The sequence below is a fragment of the Acomys minous genome, assembly GCF_964271855.1.
Source record: "Acomys minous genome assembly, chromosome: 15".
NCBI lineage: Eukaryota > Metazoa > Chordata > Mammalia > Rodentia > Muridae > Acomys > Acomys minous.
In genome coordinates, this window is record NC_140497.1 from 36,208,758 (window position 1) to 36,225,520 (window position 16,763).

Consider the following 16,763-nt stretch of genomic DNA (forward strand, 5'->3'; position numbering starts at 1 on the left):
CCCTCCTCCACACACACACACACACAATGGCTATACACACACACACACACAATGGCTATACACACACACACACACAATGGCTATACACACGCACACACAATGGCTATACACACGCACACACAATGGCTATACACATGCACACACACAATGGCTATACACACGCACACACAATGGCTATACACACGCACACACAATGGCTATACACACGCACACACAATGGCTATACACACGCACACACAATGGCTATACACACACACACACACAATGGCTATACACACACATACACACAATGACTATACACACGCACACACAATGGCTATACACACGCACACACAATGGCTATACACACGCACACACAATGGCTATACACACGCACACACAATGGCTATACACACACACACACAATGGCTATACACATGCATACACAATGGCTATACACATGCACACACAATGGCTATACACACGCACACACGATGGATATACACACGCATACACAATGGCTATACACACACATACACACGCACACACAATGGCTATACACATACACACACAATGGCTATACACACACACACACACACAATGGCTATACCTGCACACACAATGGCTATACACATACACACACAATGCACACGCACACACATACAGAAAAACATGAGGACTGTACAGGAAAAGAAGGGATATGCACACAAGAAAACAATCCTTGCCAAAGTATTTGCATGCTTATTTAAACAATAACAATAACAGAAACACCCAACCCATACGAGGTGGGTTTTTATCAAGTAGGATTTATCCTAGGAATGCAAGATTAATTTAACACCTAAAACTACACAACAGTAACCAAATGGAGGATGGTGAACTATATGAAAACCTAAGTAGATTTTGTAAAAGTAAAAGAAGAATTCCGTATTCAAGTAAGGAGGAAGAAAGCCTTCGCCAATCAGATGTTGGGATGAAAACACTTCATCACTTCATGGTGAAACCTTCCCGCCACAATCAGGAGCGTGGGGCTGGAGGGATGCTCAGTGGCTGAGAGCGACTGCTGCTCTTCCAGATGGGGTGGACCTGAGTCAGTCCCCAGGGTCCAGGGAGAATGCTCCCCACCTCTTCTAAGCCTGACTCCAGGGGATCTGATGCCCTTTTCTGGCTCCGACAAATACCATGCTCTCAGGCATGCATGATGTGCACACACATGAATACACACACACACACACACACACACACACACACACACACACACACATGCACGCACACAGAATAATTCAGTAGTAAAAAAGCAACTACTCTGCATATCAAGAAAACAGTTTGCAATCCTGCAAAATGCTAAGCATAATTACTATGCAACCTGGTGAGGACAATTCTACATATGTACACACACACACACTAGGACACAAGCTTTCATACCAACATCATTCACAGTAGTCAAAATGTGGAAACAACCCAAATGTGCATCAGCTGAGGAGTGGTAAACAGACAGTGGGGCACCTGCAATAGAACGCTGTCTGGAAATAAAATGGAAGGAAACGCTAATGCTGTTCCCCACTGACAGACCTCGATATGGCAAGGGAAAGAAACGAGTGCAAAGAGAGCAAGCCTGCGCGCTCTGTCAGTTCTATGAAATGCTCAGAATAAGGAGGCTTACAGATCATGGAGCAGTGAGAGCGGCTAGCCACAGGGGCTCTTGCCTGGGACAGAACTATATACTGCTACGACTGTGGAATAGTTGCACAACTCTGCCACTATATGAAAAGACATTTGAATTGTATGCTTCCTACGGGTGAATTGTATGGCTTATGATTTGAATTGCAGAATAGCAATTTAAGATAGGAATTACATTCCATCCTTTCACTTGCCTTCCCTGTCTTCCGAAAACGATTTTTATGGGAGATAAGTCCCACTTGAATCTGAGATGGAAGAAATCTTTCTGAGGATGCTGGGGGCAGAGAGGGGCTGAGAGGAGGAGGAAGGAAGTCATGAACGGCAGAAGGACCCTGTCTTCCATGGTCTGTGTTCCACATCACGCTACTGCACCTGGAAGACGCTGCTTCCCCGTTGTGACTCACCAAGTCTATAGGATCCAGTTCTGGCCGGTTTGACTGAGCTATAGCCTCCTCATTTTCTTCTTCATTCTTCTTGCAAGGCATTTGCTTGGAAGGAAGTAAATTATACCACAGCATGAAAATCTCATTGGAAAATGGCAAATCTGCCAGGCTGATCTGCGTCCCAGCCTACGGGAAATAGAAGAAATAAAGGGAGAGAGAAAAAATGAAATGTTTAGAGTAGTGTTTGTTCTCTCTGGTAAGACAGAAGGTGACTGGGCGAGCTTGTCTTAAAGCAGAGCCAACAACACACTACTGGTGACATATAGCACTGGGTGTGTGCATACCTCTGTATGTGCTCATGTGTACCTGTGGGTTCTTGATTGTGTGTGTGTGTGTACTTCCATGCATGTACATGTTTGTGCAGTGGTCAGAGGATAATTTTGAGATATTTTCCTCTCCACTATTTGTTTATTTACTTAGGATGACAGGGTCTCTCACTGAATCTGGACCCACCAGCCGCTAACCACCCTCCCATACTGGGGTCCGGCCTTTACCCAGGTGCTGTGATCTGGACCTGGGATGCTTGTACAGCAGCGCTTACCCCATGGGGCCAGATCCCCTCTCCTCCACACTGGTGGGTTTTTAAATCTGGACGTACTTTTTATTTCCAGCTGTGGTTCAGTAAGAAACAATGCCCAAGCCAACTGCCAGGCCTGGAGTAATTCTGTAACGTCAATTTTTTCCCAACTAATTTCTCCAATGACTAAGCATGTGACTTTTTCTAAGTGTGGAATTATACTCAAACTTTATAATATAAATGAATAAGTGACTAAATTGAAACTAAAATACTTCTATTAACATGTCAGAAGAGTGACCTGATTATTACAAAAACATCATTATAAAGAGGTTTAAAGATAGAGACTCTGAATTTGCTCTTGAATGAGAACTTAGCAAGTTTTCTTTGGATCTGTGGGTTAGTAGAATGCTAAAAAAAAAAAAAGTGGTAAAAGTGCCATCAGCTCCCACCCAGCCCTGGCGGAGCCTAATCTCAGGTGCATTGCTTCTGAGAAGTGACTAATCACCATCTATTCATTTACTGTAGCCTCTGACACACTCAACATGGTGTCTACTGTGCTGACGCTGTCTGATGGCCTCGCAGAACCATCTTGGTTTCTTTCTAATTTTATTATGAGACAGTGTCATTTTTTTTCCCAAACGAAGGAAAGAGAGGAAGACGACTGTCCTTTTTCCTGTGGCTATCATTAAGTATGTGCTCGACACCCACTGGACCACAGAGAAATCGCTGTGTTTGGCCATGTGTATCCAAACAGGCCACCCATGGGGAGAGGCTGTCCTCACTGTGCATGACAGCATCCAAGACTCACAGGTAAGCAGGAAGCCTTCCTACTGCTTATCAAATCTAATCACATTGCGCCAAGTAGTAACAGCTCTGTCTGGATGCTCCAATGCAATGGGCAGCGGGTGAGGTGAAGGGCCACATACTGCGTGCTCGCTTGATTTCAAGTTGAATCAATTACTTATGGACAGGATGGTTTTGATCCAGCTCCATCATCTATGAGGAAAACCCACTTTGGGTGGTTTTTATGAAAAAAAAAATGGAGCTAAAGGCATTTTCCATCATCAACCTTCCATGATATTATTCTAGGCTTAAGGAGCTTATTATAGAAAGCATCCCACACATGAGCTTAGGATCAGGAACTGCAAGCACACTCCACAGAGATGGTGGAAGCCGAGGCAACAGTTCTTCCATACTCAAAGCACAGGGATGAAAGTCAAGTTTTACAGAACAGATGTAGCTGTTGTTGGCAACGTGGTAAGCAGAGAAAGGCAGTGCAGAACAGGAACCATGGTGTTATTTGAGAGGGATTACAAAGGCACCTACCAGGCATTCCTCCCTGTGGTGTTTACTGACAGAGCAGAGATCAACCCTCAGCGTCTTCTGTTGCAGGGCTGCCTGAGAAATGGCCACCCTGAACACATCACTGTACAGCACAGACTCGGTGGGAGGATGGACTTTCGTTCGAAACAGACAGCTAACATCCGCGGAGGAGGGAAGCACAGCAACCCTACAATACCTGTGAAGACCAAGCACAGACTACATCCCGTGGCCTCTGACCACAGTGGGTTCACAGTTATCATTCGCAACTCACCGCAAACGAGAAAATGTGAGACACGGGGAGCAGTATCCGATCAAGGTGCCATAATGGCTCCAAGCTCAGTGCCAGATACTCTGTTCTTAACCCACCCGTGCCCACCAGGCCCCTGTATACGAACAATCCAGTTTGCCAACACCAGGAGACCGCAGCAAAGGTGCAATGGGAAATGGAGGAGGTGGAGTCTGCAGGGCTGACCTCTCACCATCCATCAACTCAAAAGTAAGTTAAGTCCACTCATGTGGACTCAAAGAACTTCCATTCTGAGCATCAAACAGGAGGTTGCTGATGAGCAACCGCAGCCTAAGCAACATGCTGTTAACAAGGCGGGGAAACGGATGAAGTGACGGCAGAAACATCATTGTCAGATGGGCGTGGTGGTGCACACACCTACTTGGGAGGCAGAGGCAGAAGGATCTCTGTGAGTTCGAGGCCAGCCTGGTCTTCAAAGTGAGTCCAGGACAGCCAGGGCAACACAGAGAAACCTTGTCTCGAAAAAACAAAACAAAAACAAGAAAACAACAACAACAACCAAAACAAAGCAAAACAAGAAGGCTCAGATGCAACAAACTCCCAGCGCTCCTCAGGGAGCTTATCTGACACTCCGTGAAGCTCACAGTCCCAGAAGCAGCCTGGGGTGTTTCTCTCCTAATTCCAGAAAGAGAAATCCACAAACTCTCCCCGTCCCCACTCTTGTCTAATTTATATTCTAATGTATGCCCCTCCCTTTTTCCTAATTGGGAAAAACTGTAAATTCAATCCCATAGCTGAAATTCTGTTATTATTATTTTTTATTTCACATCAACATTAATTACAAAAAAATCCAGTGGTGGCCGATGCAAGGGTCAGCGTCCCTAGAGGCCTGCAAGCTCAGGAGAGCAGTCTTTTTTTTCCCTCTGCCTTCATGGAAAAGCAACACGTCAGAGTCAAAATGAAGGGAAGGATGTTTGTCCCTTCAGTCTTCAGGTATAGGCCATAGTCTATACCTATGAGCCAACTGTTTGGTTCATCTCAAAGTTTCTCAAATGTCTCCTCATCACCCGGGGCTGAGGTGATGAGCTTCAGAAGGGAAGGCAGGAGCTGGAGAGATGGCGCAGTGATTAAGAGCACTGGTTGCTTTTCCAGAGGACCTTGGTTCAGTTTCTAACACACACACACACACACACACACACACACACACACACACACACACACACACACACGGCAGCTTACAACCATCTGTGACTCCAGTTCTGAGGGGTCCAATGCCCTCTTCTGGCTTCTGTGGTACTAGGGATGCATGTGGTACCCAGACATACATGCAGGCAAAATGCCTCTACACATACAATAAAATAAATGGAGGAGGAGGAGGAGGAGGAAGAGGAAGAGGAGGAAGAAGAGGAGGAGGAGCTAAGGCAAGGGAACACAGTAAGGGCACTGTGCTGCCCATTCTGTTAGAAAAGGGACCTCTACAAGTAGAGCCAGGCAAGCTGTGAGCCATGTCCAGAAATGATGTGGCTGGTACCAGCCAGGCCGACAGCAACATTTATGTGTCATAATTAGTAGTAACATCAAGTGTTAGAGCCAGGCCCAGCGGCCTGTGGCCTCATCCCAGCACCTGGAAGGTGGAGACAGGAGAATCTGGTGAATGCTGATCAGGTGAGGAGAGCTTGAAACACAGAAGATCTTGTCTCCAAAAAGTAAAGCGATTTTTCTTTACAGCTATATATGTGTATATATACATGCATACATACATACATATGTGTGTGTATATACATATATATGCCAAATTTTTATTATGCATTCATGTGCTGATGAAATTCAGTTCTAAAGAAAAATAAAAATCACAAAATTTGCAGAAAAATGGATTAATTTGGAATACATGGTATTAGAGCCAGTGTTGTGGCACATGCCTCGCTTGGGGGAGGCAGAGGCAGGTGGATCTCTGTGAGTTCCAGGCCAGCCTGGTCTACAGAGCAAGTCTAGGATAACCAAGGCTACGCAGAGAAACCCTGTCTCAAAAATAAAAAAAAAACAAAAAACAAGCAAAAAGAATATGTAGTTCCACATGTTCTCCGTCATATGCAGGATCTAATGACTAATACATGTACATGTGCAAACACACATGCACGTGGGTTTAGTGTAACAGGCAGAGAGGTGAACAAGAAAGGGTGAGTATGAATCGGCGAGGACGGACTGCATGCAGTCGGCGAACATGGCTCATGAGAGAGGCTGCAGAGGCTCTAATTCTGTTGTGAATGGCCATCCAACTGCAGGCGTTCACTGAGGGACAGTTGGGTCTGGTGAATTTTGGTTGGTGATTTTTTTTCTTCTTTGCAACTTTTTAAATAATGAAGTTTAAGTTAGAAAAAAATGAAGAAAGGAAGGAGAGAGAGAGAGAGAGAGAGAGAGAGAGAGAGAGAGAGAGAGAGAGAAACGAAAGCCAAACAAGTCTTGGAGCTGGGGAGCCTTTCAGAGCGCTGTGTACAGCTGACAGGGTCCTGTGTGCATTCAAGATGTTGCTAACTTCTCAGGGAAGTTCAGGCAATTAGACACGTGACTACAGCTACATGCTGCTGGGAGCAGAAGGGTATGTTACACACCAGTTGGGTGAGAACTACTATTGCTCCTGAGCTACCCTGCGGTCACCATGCCTTAAGAAGTCCCTAAGACCTCCCGTGAGGTGAGGGTGACTGTGGCTGGCATAGCTGAGGCAGAACACTTGTGTGTAAAAAAGGGGCAGGGAGGGCTGGAGAGGTGGCCCAGTGGTTCAAAGTATCTGCTGCTCTTCCAGAGGATCCAGGTTAGCTCCTCCCTCTTCCAATGGGCCCAGGTTAGCTCCCCCCTCTTCCAGAGGACCCAGGTTAGCTCCTCCCTTCCAGAGGACTCGGGCTAGCTACCCCCACCCCCTGCTTCCAGAGGACCCAGGTTAGGTCCAGGTCCCCATCACCACCTCCCCCGGCTGCTTCCAGCCATTTAAACTTCAGTTCCAAAGGGTCAGATGGCCTTTTCTGGCCTCTATGGGGGCCACAGACTAAAGATCCATGCATTCATGCACAAACATTCATGCAGGCAAAACATCCATATGCATAAAATAATTTTTTATTTATTTTATGTTTGAGTGTTGTTGTCTTCATGCACACCAGAAGAGGGCATCAGAGCCCATTACAGATGGTTGTGAGCTACCGTGTGGTTGCTAGGGATTGAATTTGGGACCCCTGGAAGAGCAGCCAGTACTGTTAACTTCTGAGCCATCTCTTAAGCACCAAAATAATTTTTTTATTAAATAAAATAAAAAGAGAAAGAGAGGGCATGGGCAGGAGAGATGGCTCGATAGTTAAGAGAATTTCCAGCTCTTGCAGAGGAGCCAGGCGTGGTTTTCAGCACTCACACAGTGGCTCACACTCATCTCTAACTCCAGTTCCAGGGGATCTGATGCCCTCTTCTGGCTTCCTTGGGCATCAGCAGCACACATGGTACACAGCTATACATATGCAGGTAAACATTCATACACATCAAATAAAAATAACTTAGGAAAGCAAGGCCACGGGTGTGGGTCTACTACAGTTGGCTCATTGCTCAGCCCCCCACAGTCCTGATAACACACCCCAGTATCACACTGATGGGAAACGACAAGTCACGAACAGCCCGTCTCCCCCAAGTGCTGCCCTCGGTGGTCACAGCTGAGGCCAGCTGATGTCCAGGCTCTCGGCTAGCCTTGTTAATGAAGTGGGTCCGAGTGTTCTACTCAGGAGGCCCCTGTGCCCACTCTCCTCCTGGATCCCAACACTGGCTTTGATGTCATCAGTGGATGCTCTACCACTCTCCACTTTCCTGTCAACGTCAATCTCCATCTAGCTTTGCCTTTGCTCGCCCCACCCAGCCCCGCCCCTTGATGGTGGGGATGTGAACCCAGCAGTAACCCTGTTAGGAAAACATCCAGGACGCTTACACATACTCTGCTAAATGTCCTGGCCTCCGAGGAAGACACTGTCATTAAGAAAACAGCCACCTGGCTGGGCACAGAGTCACGGGGGCTGCTTTTTTGCCTCTGTGTTCAGAGTTAGCTTAAATGCAGAGAAGACACAATCTGTGTTGCATAGCCACGCGCCCTTCTTAGACAGTCACTGGGGCTCTGGCTGTAGAGGACACTGGTGGCAAAGAGCTCTCCTAGCAGAGAGTGGAGAGTGCAGAACTATGGCAGTGCTGTGCTGGGATTCTCCCCCTGCCGCTGAGGAATCACTTGTTGCTGGAAGCGAATACAGGGTAGTAAAAGCTCACTCTCTGACGTAGCATAAAATGTTACCATGGCGATGCTTAATCACTACATATTTATGTATGATATCAGAAAAATTCCTTCAAACCAACAGTAGTAACTACTATGTAGTAATAAAAACTAAAATCGTATTTCCAGCGATGTGGTCCCAGCCCGGCCTCTGGTCCAATAGAGGAACTACTAAGTCTTGCTTCCTAGCCTTAATAATCACCTGAATAAAGACCTAACTCTTGTCTGCTTTTCTCACTCTTTCCGCTCCATGTTGGCTCAGACACAACTAGCCTAGCTATTTCTCCCCATTTCTTCATTTAAAAAAAAAACAGATCTGTTCCAGTTTTAATTATGTGTATCAGTGCATATCCATGTGTAGGCATCTTGCCGCGGTCAGAAGAGGGTGTTAGTCCCCTGGAACTGTGGCTACAAGTGGTTATGGGGTGCTGTCCAATGTGGGTGCTAGAGAAACAAATTTGGGTCCCCTGGAAGAGCAGCCAGAACTCTCACCCACTGACCGGTCTCTTCACTTGCCTGCCCCGGTCCCCATGCCTTCTTATAGCTGTTGGGTCACATGCGGAATTATTGCATGCAGGACATCTTAAGCTCCTACTCGTTTTCTTTACTGACTTTACTTACACTTTTGAAGAATGAGGTATCAAGAAGGCATGAAGATTTCGGAGCTGCGCTACAATCACCATGAAACTTGAACTTTTTGTATCGTATCTGCCAAGAGAGAAGATGAGTCACACAGAGAGACCACAGCCACTGGCCAGGCACCTCCACGGCCCACCACCACCTACAATGCTTTACCTGAGTCCGATCTGCACCTGGGCAGTCTCCACAATGGTAGCATCCTCTTCACCATAGGGACCGTCCTCGATTTCACCAGGCCTAGGGACCAGGCATGGGTGGACCGTCAGTTAACAGGGGTATTGATTATGGCTACTCTTTGCCTTTCATTCCTGCGGAACTGAGCCCTCTGGAAGCTTCTTCAGCCCCACTAGTCTGACTCCGAGCGTAGGGAACAAAGTTCCTGTGTCTGGCTCTCCTGAGCCCTGTGAGGCTGTCCCATTATCTGGGGGCTGGGGTTGGGGGTTGGGGGTGGGGTTCAGACATCCAAACAAGGTGCTGCATGTGCCCAAACAAGCATTGGCTAATCCCCAAACTCCCAGAAAAACCAGTGTCTAAAATCTCAGGTCAACTGCCTCTGAGTATGCCAGTCTGCTTGCCATTTCCACAGCTGGCAGGATGCTCTGGCAGGGGGCCACATCACCTTACAGTGTGCACGAGCCTGGCTGACAGGCATGCAGGGGACCACATCACCTTACAGTGTGCACGAGCCTGGCTGACAGGTACAGAGGGGACCGCTTCGCCTTACAGTGTGCATGAGCCTGGCTGCCAGGCACGCAGGGGACCACATCACCTTACAGTGTGCACGAGCCTGGCTGACAGGCACGCAGGGACTGACTTCGCCCCTGCAGGCTCCTTACTGTTTCATGGAGGCTTCATAGACCCCGCTGTCTCCAGCCACGGATTCATCAGAGGCAGCCGCTGACACACAAGCAGTTTTGTCTCCTCGCAGATGGATTCCTCTTCTTTTGGGTAATGACTTTTCCACGTCTAGGGTGGAGAAAGTGATAACACCATTAGTTTCTTAGTGGGAAAAGGTGTAAAATGCTCACGCCACAGAAGCTCAATGTACAATTTCTTTCTTAAAGTCAAGATCGTTACTTCCTATATTAACAGGCGGGGTGAGAGAAATGCTGGAACTCAGGGTCTAGGATTTGGTGACTTGGAAAACACTGTTTTTTGCTTCTGTCCGAAGGATTTCTTAAACATTTATTTTATGTGTATTGAGTGTTTTGCTTGCATTTATAGAAACATACCATGTGCGTGAGGTGTCCATGGAGGCCAAAAGTGGGCAGTGACTCCCCAGGTCTAGAATAACAAGCAGTTGTGAGCCACCATTTGGGCCCTGGGAACTGAACCCCAGTTCTCTGATAGAGCACCAAGTGCTTTTAAACACCGAGCCAGCTCTCAAGGCCACCAAAATTAAAAACCGAATAAAAAACAAAAAACAAAAAACAAAAACCAAGACTCAAAACCATGCTTATCTACTTAAGCAAGTGCTTGCATGTGTACATGTGTGTACGTGTGTGTGTGTGTGTGTGTGTGTGTACGTACATGTGTGTGCATGTGATGGACATGTGGAGGCCAGAGGTCAACCTGTAGGAGACGGCATATGAGTCCTGGCGATGGAATTCAGTCCTGGATGCAAGGACCTTCGGCCCCTGACCCATCTCACTGGCTCTAAAACATTTTAAGGCAAGGGACACAGTGTCCCATTATCTCCAGGCTCTTTGCTGCAAGCTTTCATGAAGCACTACAGAGCTGGCCAGGCAACCATGCCCCACCAAACACCACCACTGCTCCCGCTTGACAAACTAACCCTAGCGACTCCCTGGAGAAGTTTCCTCTCCTCCTCTCTCCCAAGTCCCTTTCTCCTCCTCCTGTGCTACTCTTCTACAGACATTAAAGAGAAAACATCTTTGACTAGTGTGAATTCTCATCAGCTAATACTACAAACAAAGCAAAACAAAAAAACAGCGACAACAACAGAAACACCAAAACTTTTTGTGTGCTGAGTTTTCAGCAACAGCTACCACTTAGTGCTTTTATCTCTAACTCATGTTTCATACCCCAGCGCCCTGCAGGGAGCGAGGTGCGTTCATGTGAAGCTGTGCTCTGTACTGTAATAAGCCGAATGCCCCCCGGAGTTTCTTTCATCCTCCGGTGAGTGAGCCGGAGGAGCCATGTTGGCACGCATCCGGCCCCCTCTGAGTCGTGACTTTACATCCTGTTAAGATGTTTAAGTTTTAAGGCTTCAGATTACAGGATTGATTGCTGCACTTTCTCTTTTATTTTTGGCAGTGGGAACGCTTTCTCCTTGATGATGATGCGCCTTCTCTTTGCCCACCTCCCCCCCCCCACTTTGTCAGGGGTGAAGGTGATGACATGATTTATTGATTACCCTCAGGAATAACCACAGCAGTCTGAAAACTGACTTTGACAGTGACGGAGGCCGGCTGTGGGAAGACTTCATAGTCATTCTACCTCGGCTTCTATCATCCGGTGGGGATTGGTGCGGAGGAGCAAACTGGCTATAAAAACGGAGTTGGCTTCACCTGTATAAGGCCCCGGATGTTAAGACAGGAACAGTGTCCTTCCACGCGGCCCCTCCCTTTACGAGATGGTAAGATGTCCCTTGGATAGCATTGGCACTGTGGTGGTTGAAATGCATGCCCCCTGCTGCTTTAAGACAGGAAACTGAAAGTTCACTGCAAACAAAGCCCTTGTGCGCATTTCTTCAAGTGGCGGTCCTGAGGTAGCGGAGATGGAACCTGGGTCTTCAGATGGTGCCGTAGCGCCACTGAGCAGCTTTGTGCTGTGTAACATTTAAAAGTAAAAACAAAAAACCCAAAAACATTCTGGGAACTTCTTCCTCAGGCACCCGTCTCCAGCCACAACCAAGTCTTCAACAGAGCCAGTAGTAAGCTCAAGTGTTAGGAACGTGGCAGCCGGTGAGCCATCATGCCTGAGTCACTGGCTCAGGGGCCTCCATATTGGCAGATGATGGCCCTTGGGCTAACGTTTTTTGGGACTCTTCCCCCTTTTCAAGCATCTCCCGTCATGTCCTGGGCTCACCATGCTGATGGGCTATTGAGAAGTGCTCACTATAAAGAACATCCCCAATAAATAAAGGGCAAAATCAGTTGTCAATGCTCAAGGAGTGTCACGCTGTGAAGTGGGTATCTGAGTGGCCTGTAATGTGGGCACCTCTCTGAAGAGGGCGACGAGGCACAGGAAGGTCTCATGCACTGGCCCACACAGCACTTCAACATTCCCTGTCGGAAATCCCCAAAGCCAGCTGTATTCATCTTTAGAGCTTTCAACCAGCCAATCAATTAGTACTGAGAATTCCAACACCTGCGCATACAAAAGCAAACAAACAACGCTTCTAAAACTGCAAGGACAGGGTCCTACAAAGGCTGTCCGCTGTCCATGGTGGGACAAGCTGACACATGCTGACTGAACAGGACTTCCTGCCAGGGGCAGAAAAGTTCGTGTGCTTCAAGTTATAGGATGGGCCATCCTTAGAACGCAGGGCAGCGCTGGAAAACAAGGGGGCCACCTGCTCTTTACACCCGAACGTTCGCATAACGCAGAGGAAAGCGACTTTGAGAGACCAAAGCTTGCTCCTTCCTGAGACCTCAGCTTGCGGTCGGCAAAGCTGCAGCTGGGAGAGCGGCCAGCAGGTGGCGGAGCAACGCCGGAAACCGGGCTGCAGCCACCGAGTATCTGGGGCGAGAAGGGGAATCCGCCACAAACTTTATATAGAACTCCCCAAGCAAGCTAAACACGAAACCTCCGTGCTAGCCAGCCAATATGCCAATTAACTTTGTTTTCATCTGTGTCAGGTCAGTTTTAAAGAGAAAGTCCTCATCTCTTTGCTATTTCGGAACCAGAATCCAGGTGGAAAAGTGGGCTGCTCACAAAAATACCTCCTAGGCATCTACCTCCCGCCGAGGACCCCTGGACTACAGAACAGCACTGAGGGTTGGTTGAGTCTGCTAAGTACGGAGGCAGTATATTCTGAGTATGTGCTGTACAAGTTTGTGTGCACGGGTGCTTGTAAACATGTGAGCTTGTATTTCTAGGTTGGCGGCCAATACTAGGTGTCTTCTTCAGTTCACTCTCAACCTTAACTTTGGGGACAGTCACTTACTGACCGTGTGGTGCCAGGAAGCCCTGGGAATCCTCCCATCTTGGCCTCCCTACCTGGGCATACAGGTATGAGTTGCCATGGTGACTGGTGATGGCGATCGGAAGTCAGATCTTCAGACTTGCCTGCCAGGCACTTCACAGACTGGCATTGCCTCCTCAGTCCCTGTGTTTATTTTGTGGCACTGGCGTACTGAACCCAGAGCCTTGCACATGCCAGGCAAAGTATCACTGAGCTATACATGTAGCCCTCTATCTGGGATGGCAACTTTCATTTGACAGAAAAGAAAGTCTAGGTACGGAATAAATACTCCTTAAATGAATACCCCGGAGAAGGAAGAAGGGAACCATACACTTTTTTTATATGGAAAAAAAAAAAAGACAGGGAATGCTTCCTAACGTGGCTCAGGGGCACATGGGAAAGCAGGGCCTCCCTTACCTGGTGTTCCTCCACGCAGCAGGTCCCCAGTGCACTCATCAAGGTCTTTATCCTCGAGGAGAGACTGGGATGCTCCTCCCGGATCTGAATCCGGCAGGATCTGGTTTTCACCGAGGCTGAGGTCGGCAAAGTGGCCGCTCAGTTCACAGTCCTCAAAGTCAGCAGTGAACTGATGCAGAGGGGTGTCGTGAGAAGACCCCGGGAATGTGCTCTCCAAGACCAGAGGAGAGCCGGGAGGGGACAAGGAGGAGAGGGAGGACCTGGAGGAGAGGGATGTCACAGACTTGGAGGCCTCTGTCAGCGGGGGAGTGTGGCTGGCCGCTGCTGCTGCCACCCCGCAGAGTCCGCTCTGGCCAGGCTGGCTGGGGGTCTTGACCACCTCATTTTCGTGGATGGTGGTGATGGGTCCGGAAGGAATGTAGCCGCCCTTCTCTTGAAGAAGGAAGTCCAGTTTATACTGGTAATCTGTGTCCATCTGGTCTCCCTGGCTGCTATAATAGAGTTCACTGGAACTGAGGGAGTTGAGTGACCCTCTGCTGGAGGTGTTCAGAGAGCCCCGACTGGAGGCCAGCGAGCCCAGACTGCTCCCGGATGACATGGACAGTGTGCTGGAGGAGAGGCTGGGAGGAGAAAAACACACGGTAAACCCTGCACACCACAGGGAACACAGCCATAGTCCCCGCTGGCTCCTTCAGACTCACTCGGGAAGGGAAGGGAACTGGTGATGCCTGGGCAGGGGAACTCACTGCTGGGTCAAAGATGTCCCTGTGCACTCTCTACCATTGCTCTACCTTGCTCTCCACACACACACACACCTTAGCAACTCTGGTCTTATAAAATGATACATGTTATACTGCTGCCGGGGGGTGTAGGGGGTAGTGCACGCCTTCAATCCCAGAACTTTAGAGGCAGAGGCAAAAGGATCTCTGTGAGTTCGAGGCCAGCCTCATCTAGATAGCCAGCTCTAGGATGGCCAGGACTACACAGAGAGATGCTGTCTCCAAAATAAATGCATAAATGAGTAAGTAAATAACCATTAATTTTTTTTTAATGATACAGGCAGATAAAGTGGTGCAGCCCTTTAATCTCAGCACCTAGGATGCAGAAACAGGGGGATCTCTGTGAGTGCAGGTCTAGTCTGGTCTACATAGTGTGTTCCAGGCCAAGCCAGGGCTATGTAGGAAGATTACTGCCCTGACCCCCAATAACATGCCTTTTGCAAAAGTTTAAATAAAAGCCCAAATCAAAAGTCTATTTGTATGTCAACGTGCAGAACCATTCACAGCACTGAATACTTTAAAAAGACTGAAATAGACAGACAGGAAATGTCAGTGTAGCTACTATGGTTAGGAGGAAAAGGCAACTTACAGTCTTCAGGTGACAGACCCCTGGGCTCACTCCTGGATGTGGGAGTGGATATGCTAATAACATGGGCGTGGATATGCTAATCAGTGTGAGAAAGTCCCAGGCAGCTATTTCACAGAGGGCCTCCTCCACCCCCCTAGGTAAGAAGATAATGGTGGCAGCAATATGGTTTTCTCTCAAGTTTTCGTGACAGATACAGCAGCCTTCTTTCTGTAGGATATTTCAAAATGCATTCCAAACTTGAAGTAGGGAGTTAAAGGGAAAAAGGCGTTTCTAAAATTGGAAACTCAAGCATCAATTGTGCGGGCATGACTTGTTTACCTTTAAGGAGCTAAAAACCAACTAAAGAGGAACCAGGACTGCCCTGGATGCTGGGGAGGCCATTTCCCGTCAAGGAGCCAACAAGCTTACCTTTTAAGTTGTGAATACAAGTAAGTAGTTAATTTAGTCGTTTCTTCAAGTTTCTGTAGCAGCTCTTTTCTTTTCTCTTCCAATTTCAATCTGGGAGAAAAAAAAAATTAACTTTCAAATGATATGTAGAAACCCAAACGAAACAACAGAAAAGCTCAGTATCCCAGAACCATGTGAAAGAGGGGGGGTGTCTGGGTAAACTCAAAACGACAGACAGGAAGAGAATGGGCAAAGCTTTACAGCCGCGGTCAGTGAGGCTGGAGGGTTAGGTCCGTCCCAAAGCTAGGGAAACCTTACAGTGCTGACAGCATAAACTTTCCTCAAGTCAGTAAATCATCTGGCCCAAGTCACAGAGAAGTACTGAGGAGGAAAAACAGCAATAGTGACCACAGCAAAAGCCTCAGCCAAGGCCGGGGAATCTTAGGAGGCGGCAGGCTGGCTTCTGGTTTGCAGAACAGCAGGTGACAATGACAAGGAGTGTGACGGGCCACCTTAGAACTGAATTTAGCAAGCGTGGCTGTAAAATAGCGCTTATCGATGAAAACTCCAGTGCCAGCTTCCTGGGAGGTTTGGCAGTTGAGAGAGATCGGACCATAGTGCTGCTGTGGGCTGAGCCAGCCATTAGTCTCAGCAAGAAGTCCAAGGGCTTTGCCTTCTGAGCTCTATCCTGTCGCATCACCCGGAGCAGATTATCATACAGGTAGAGCACTGTAGAACTTTATCTTGAAACAAACTGTTTCAAAAACAGGTCAGGCATCCAAGGAAAAGGCTAGGGCTGCATCAGCTGGGCCTTGAGACGTCATCCATGGAGGCCAGTGCCCTGGTGCCTCGTCAGGGATTTGCAGCTTGTGAGCCCCCTCTGTCTCCCCACCCCCCACCCCCCATGCTCTCTGGCAAGCGACTCAGTTTCTCTTCTGTGAATGGTGATTGTGATCCTCCTGTGCGTACCTGATAAGGCAGGTAAAGGGATCTAACGGGGAAAGGTCACAGAGCCATGGCACTTGTGCACAGCCCTGCAAGGTGGTGGGTGGTGTGCACAACAGGCCACATTGGTTTGGAGAAAAATAAAATCTCCCTGATTTCCAACCTCTTTGAAGTTTCCGGCATGTCTTAGGCCATAAGGAGATGTGCTTGTTTATTTATAGGTCCCTATTCCTTTGATGGCTCTACAACAGAGTTTCCATTAGACATTACAATTAAAAAGTAATTCTTGCCGTTTTCTACAATACTGGCATGATCAATTCTTTTAATACTTCTGCAAGTGCATTTTTAAGAGCAGTCGGTGTTTTGAAATCTCTCAAACA

At 47.9% G+C, this 16,763-nt stretch overlaps 1 protein-coding gene across 1 annotated transcript in view; it reads right to left on the reverse strand.

The window, feature by feature from the left end:
- The window catches only part of WWC2 (WW and C2 domain containing 2), a 176,072-nt gene that overhangs the window by 28,957 nt on the left and 130,352 nt on the right, over nt 1-16,763 (reverse strand). Inside the window, exons 10-16 of the mRNA XM_084760139.1 lie at nt 15,460-15,549; nt 13,684-14,303; nt 9,953-10,082; nt 9,273-9,353; nt 9,099-9,185; nt 3,943-4,135; nt 2,061-2,225 (exon numbers count right to left, since the gene is read on the reverse strand). Of these exons, the coding sequence (XP_084616265.1) occupies nt 2,061-2,225; nt 3,943-4,135; nt 9,099-9,185; nt 9,273-9,353; nt 9,953-10,082; nt 13,684-14,303; nt 15,460-15,549 (1,366 nt within the window). The remainder of the gene's footprint in view (nt 1-2,060; nt 2,226-3,942; nt 4,136-9,098; nt 9,186-9,272; nt 9,354-9,952; nt 10,083-13,683; nt 14,304-15,459; nt 15,550-16,763) is intronic.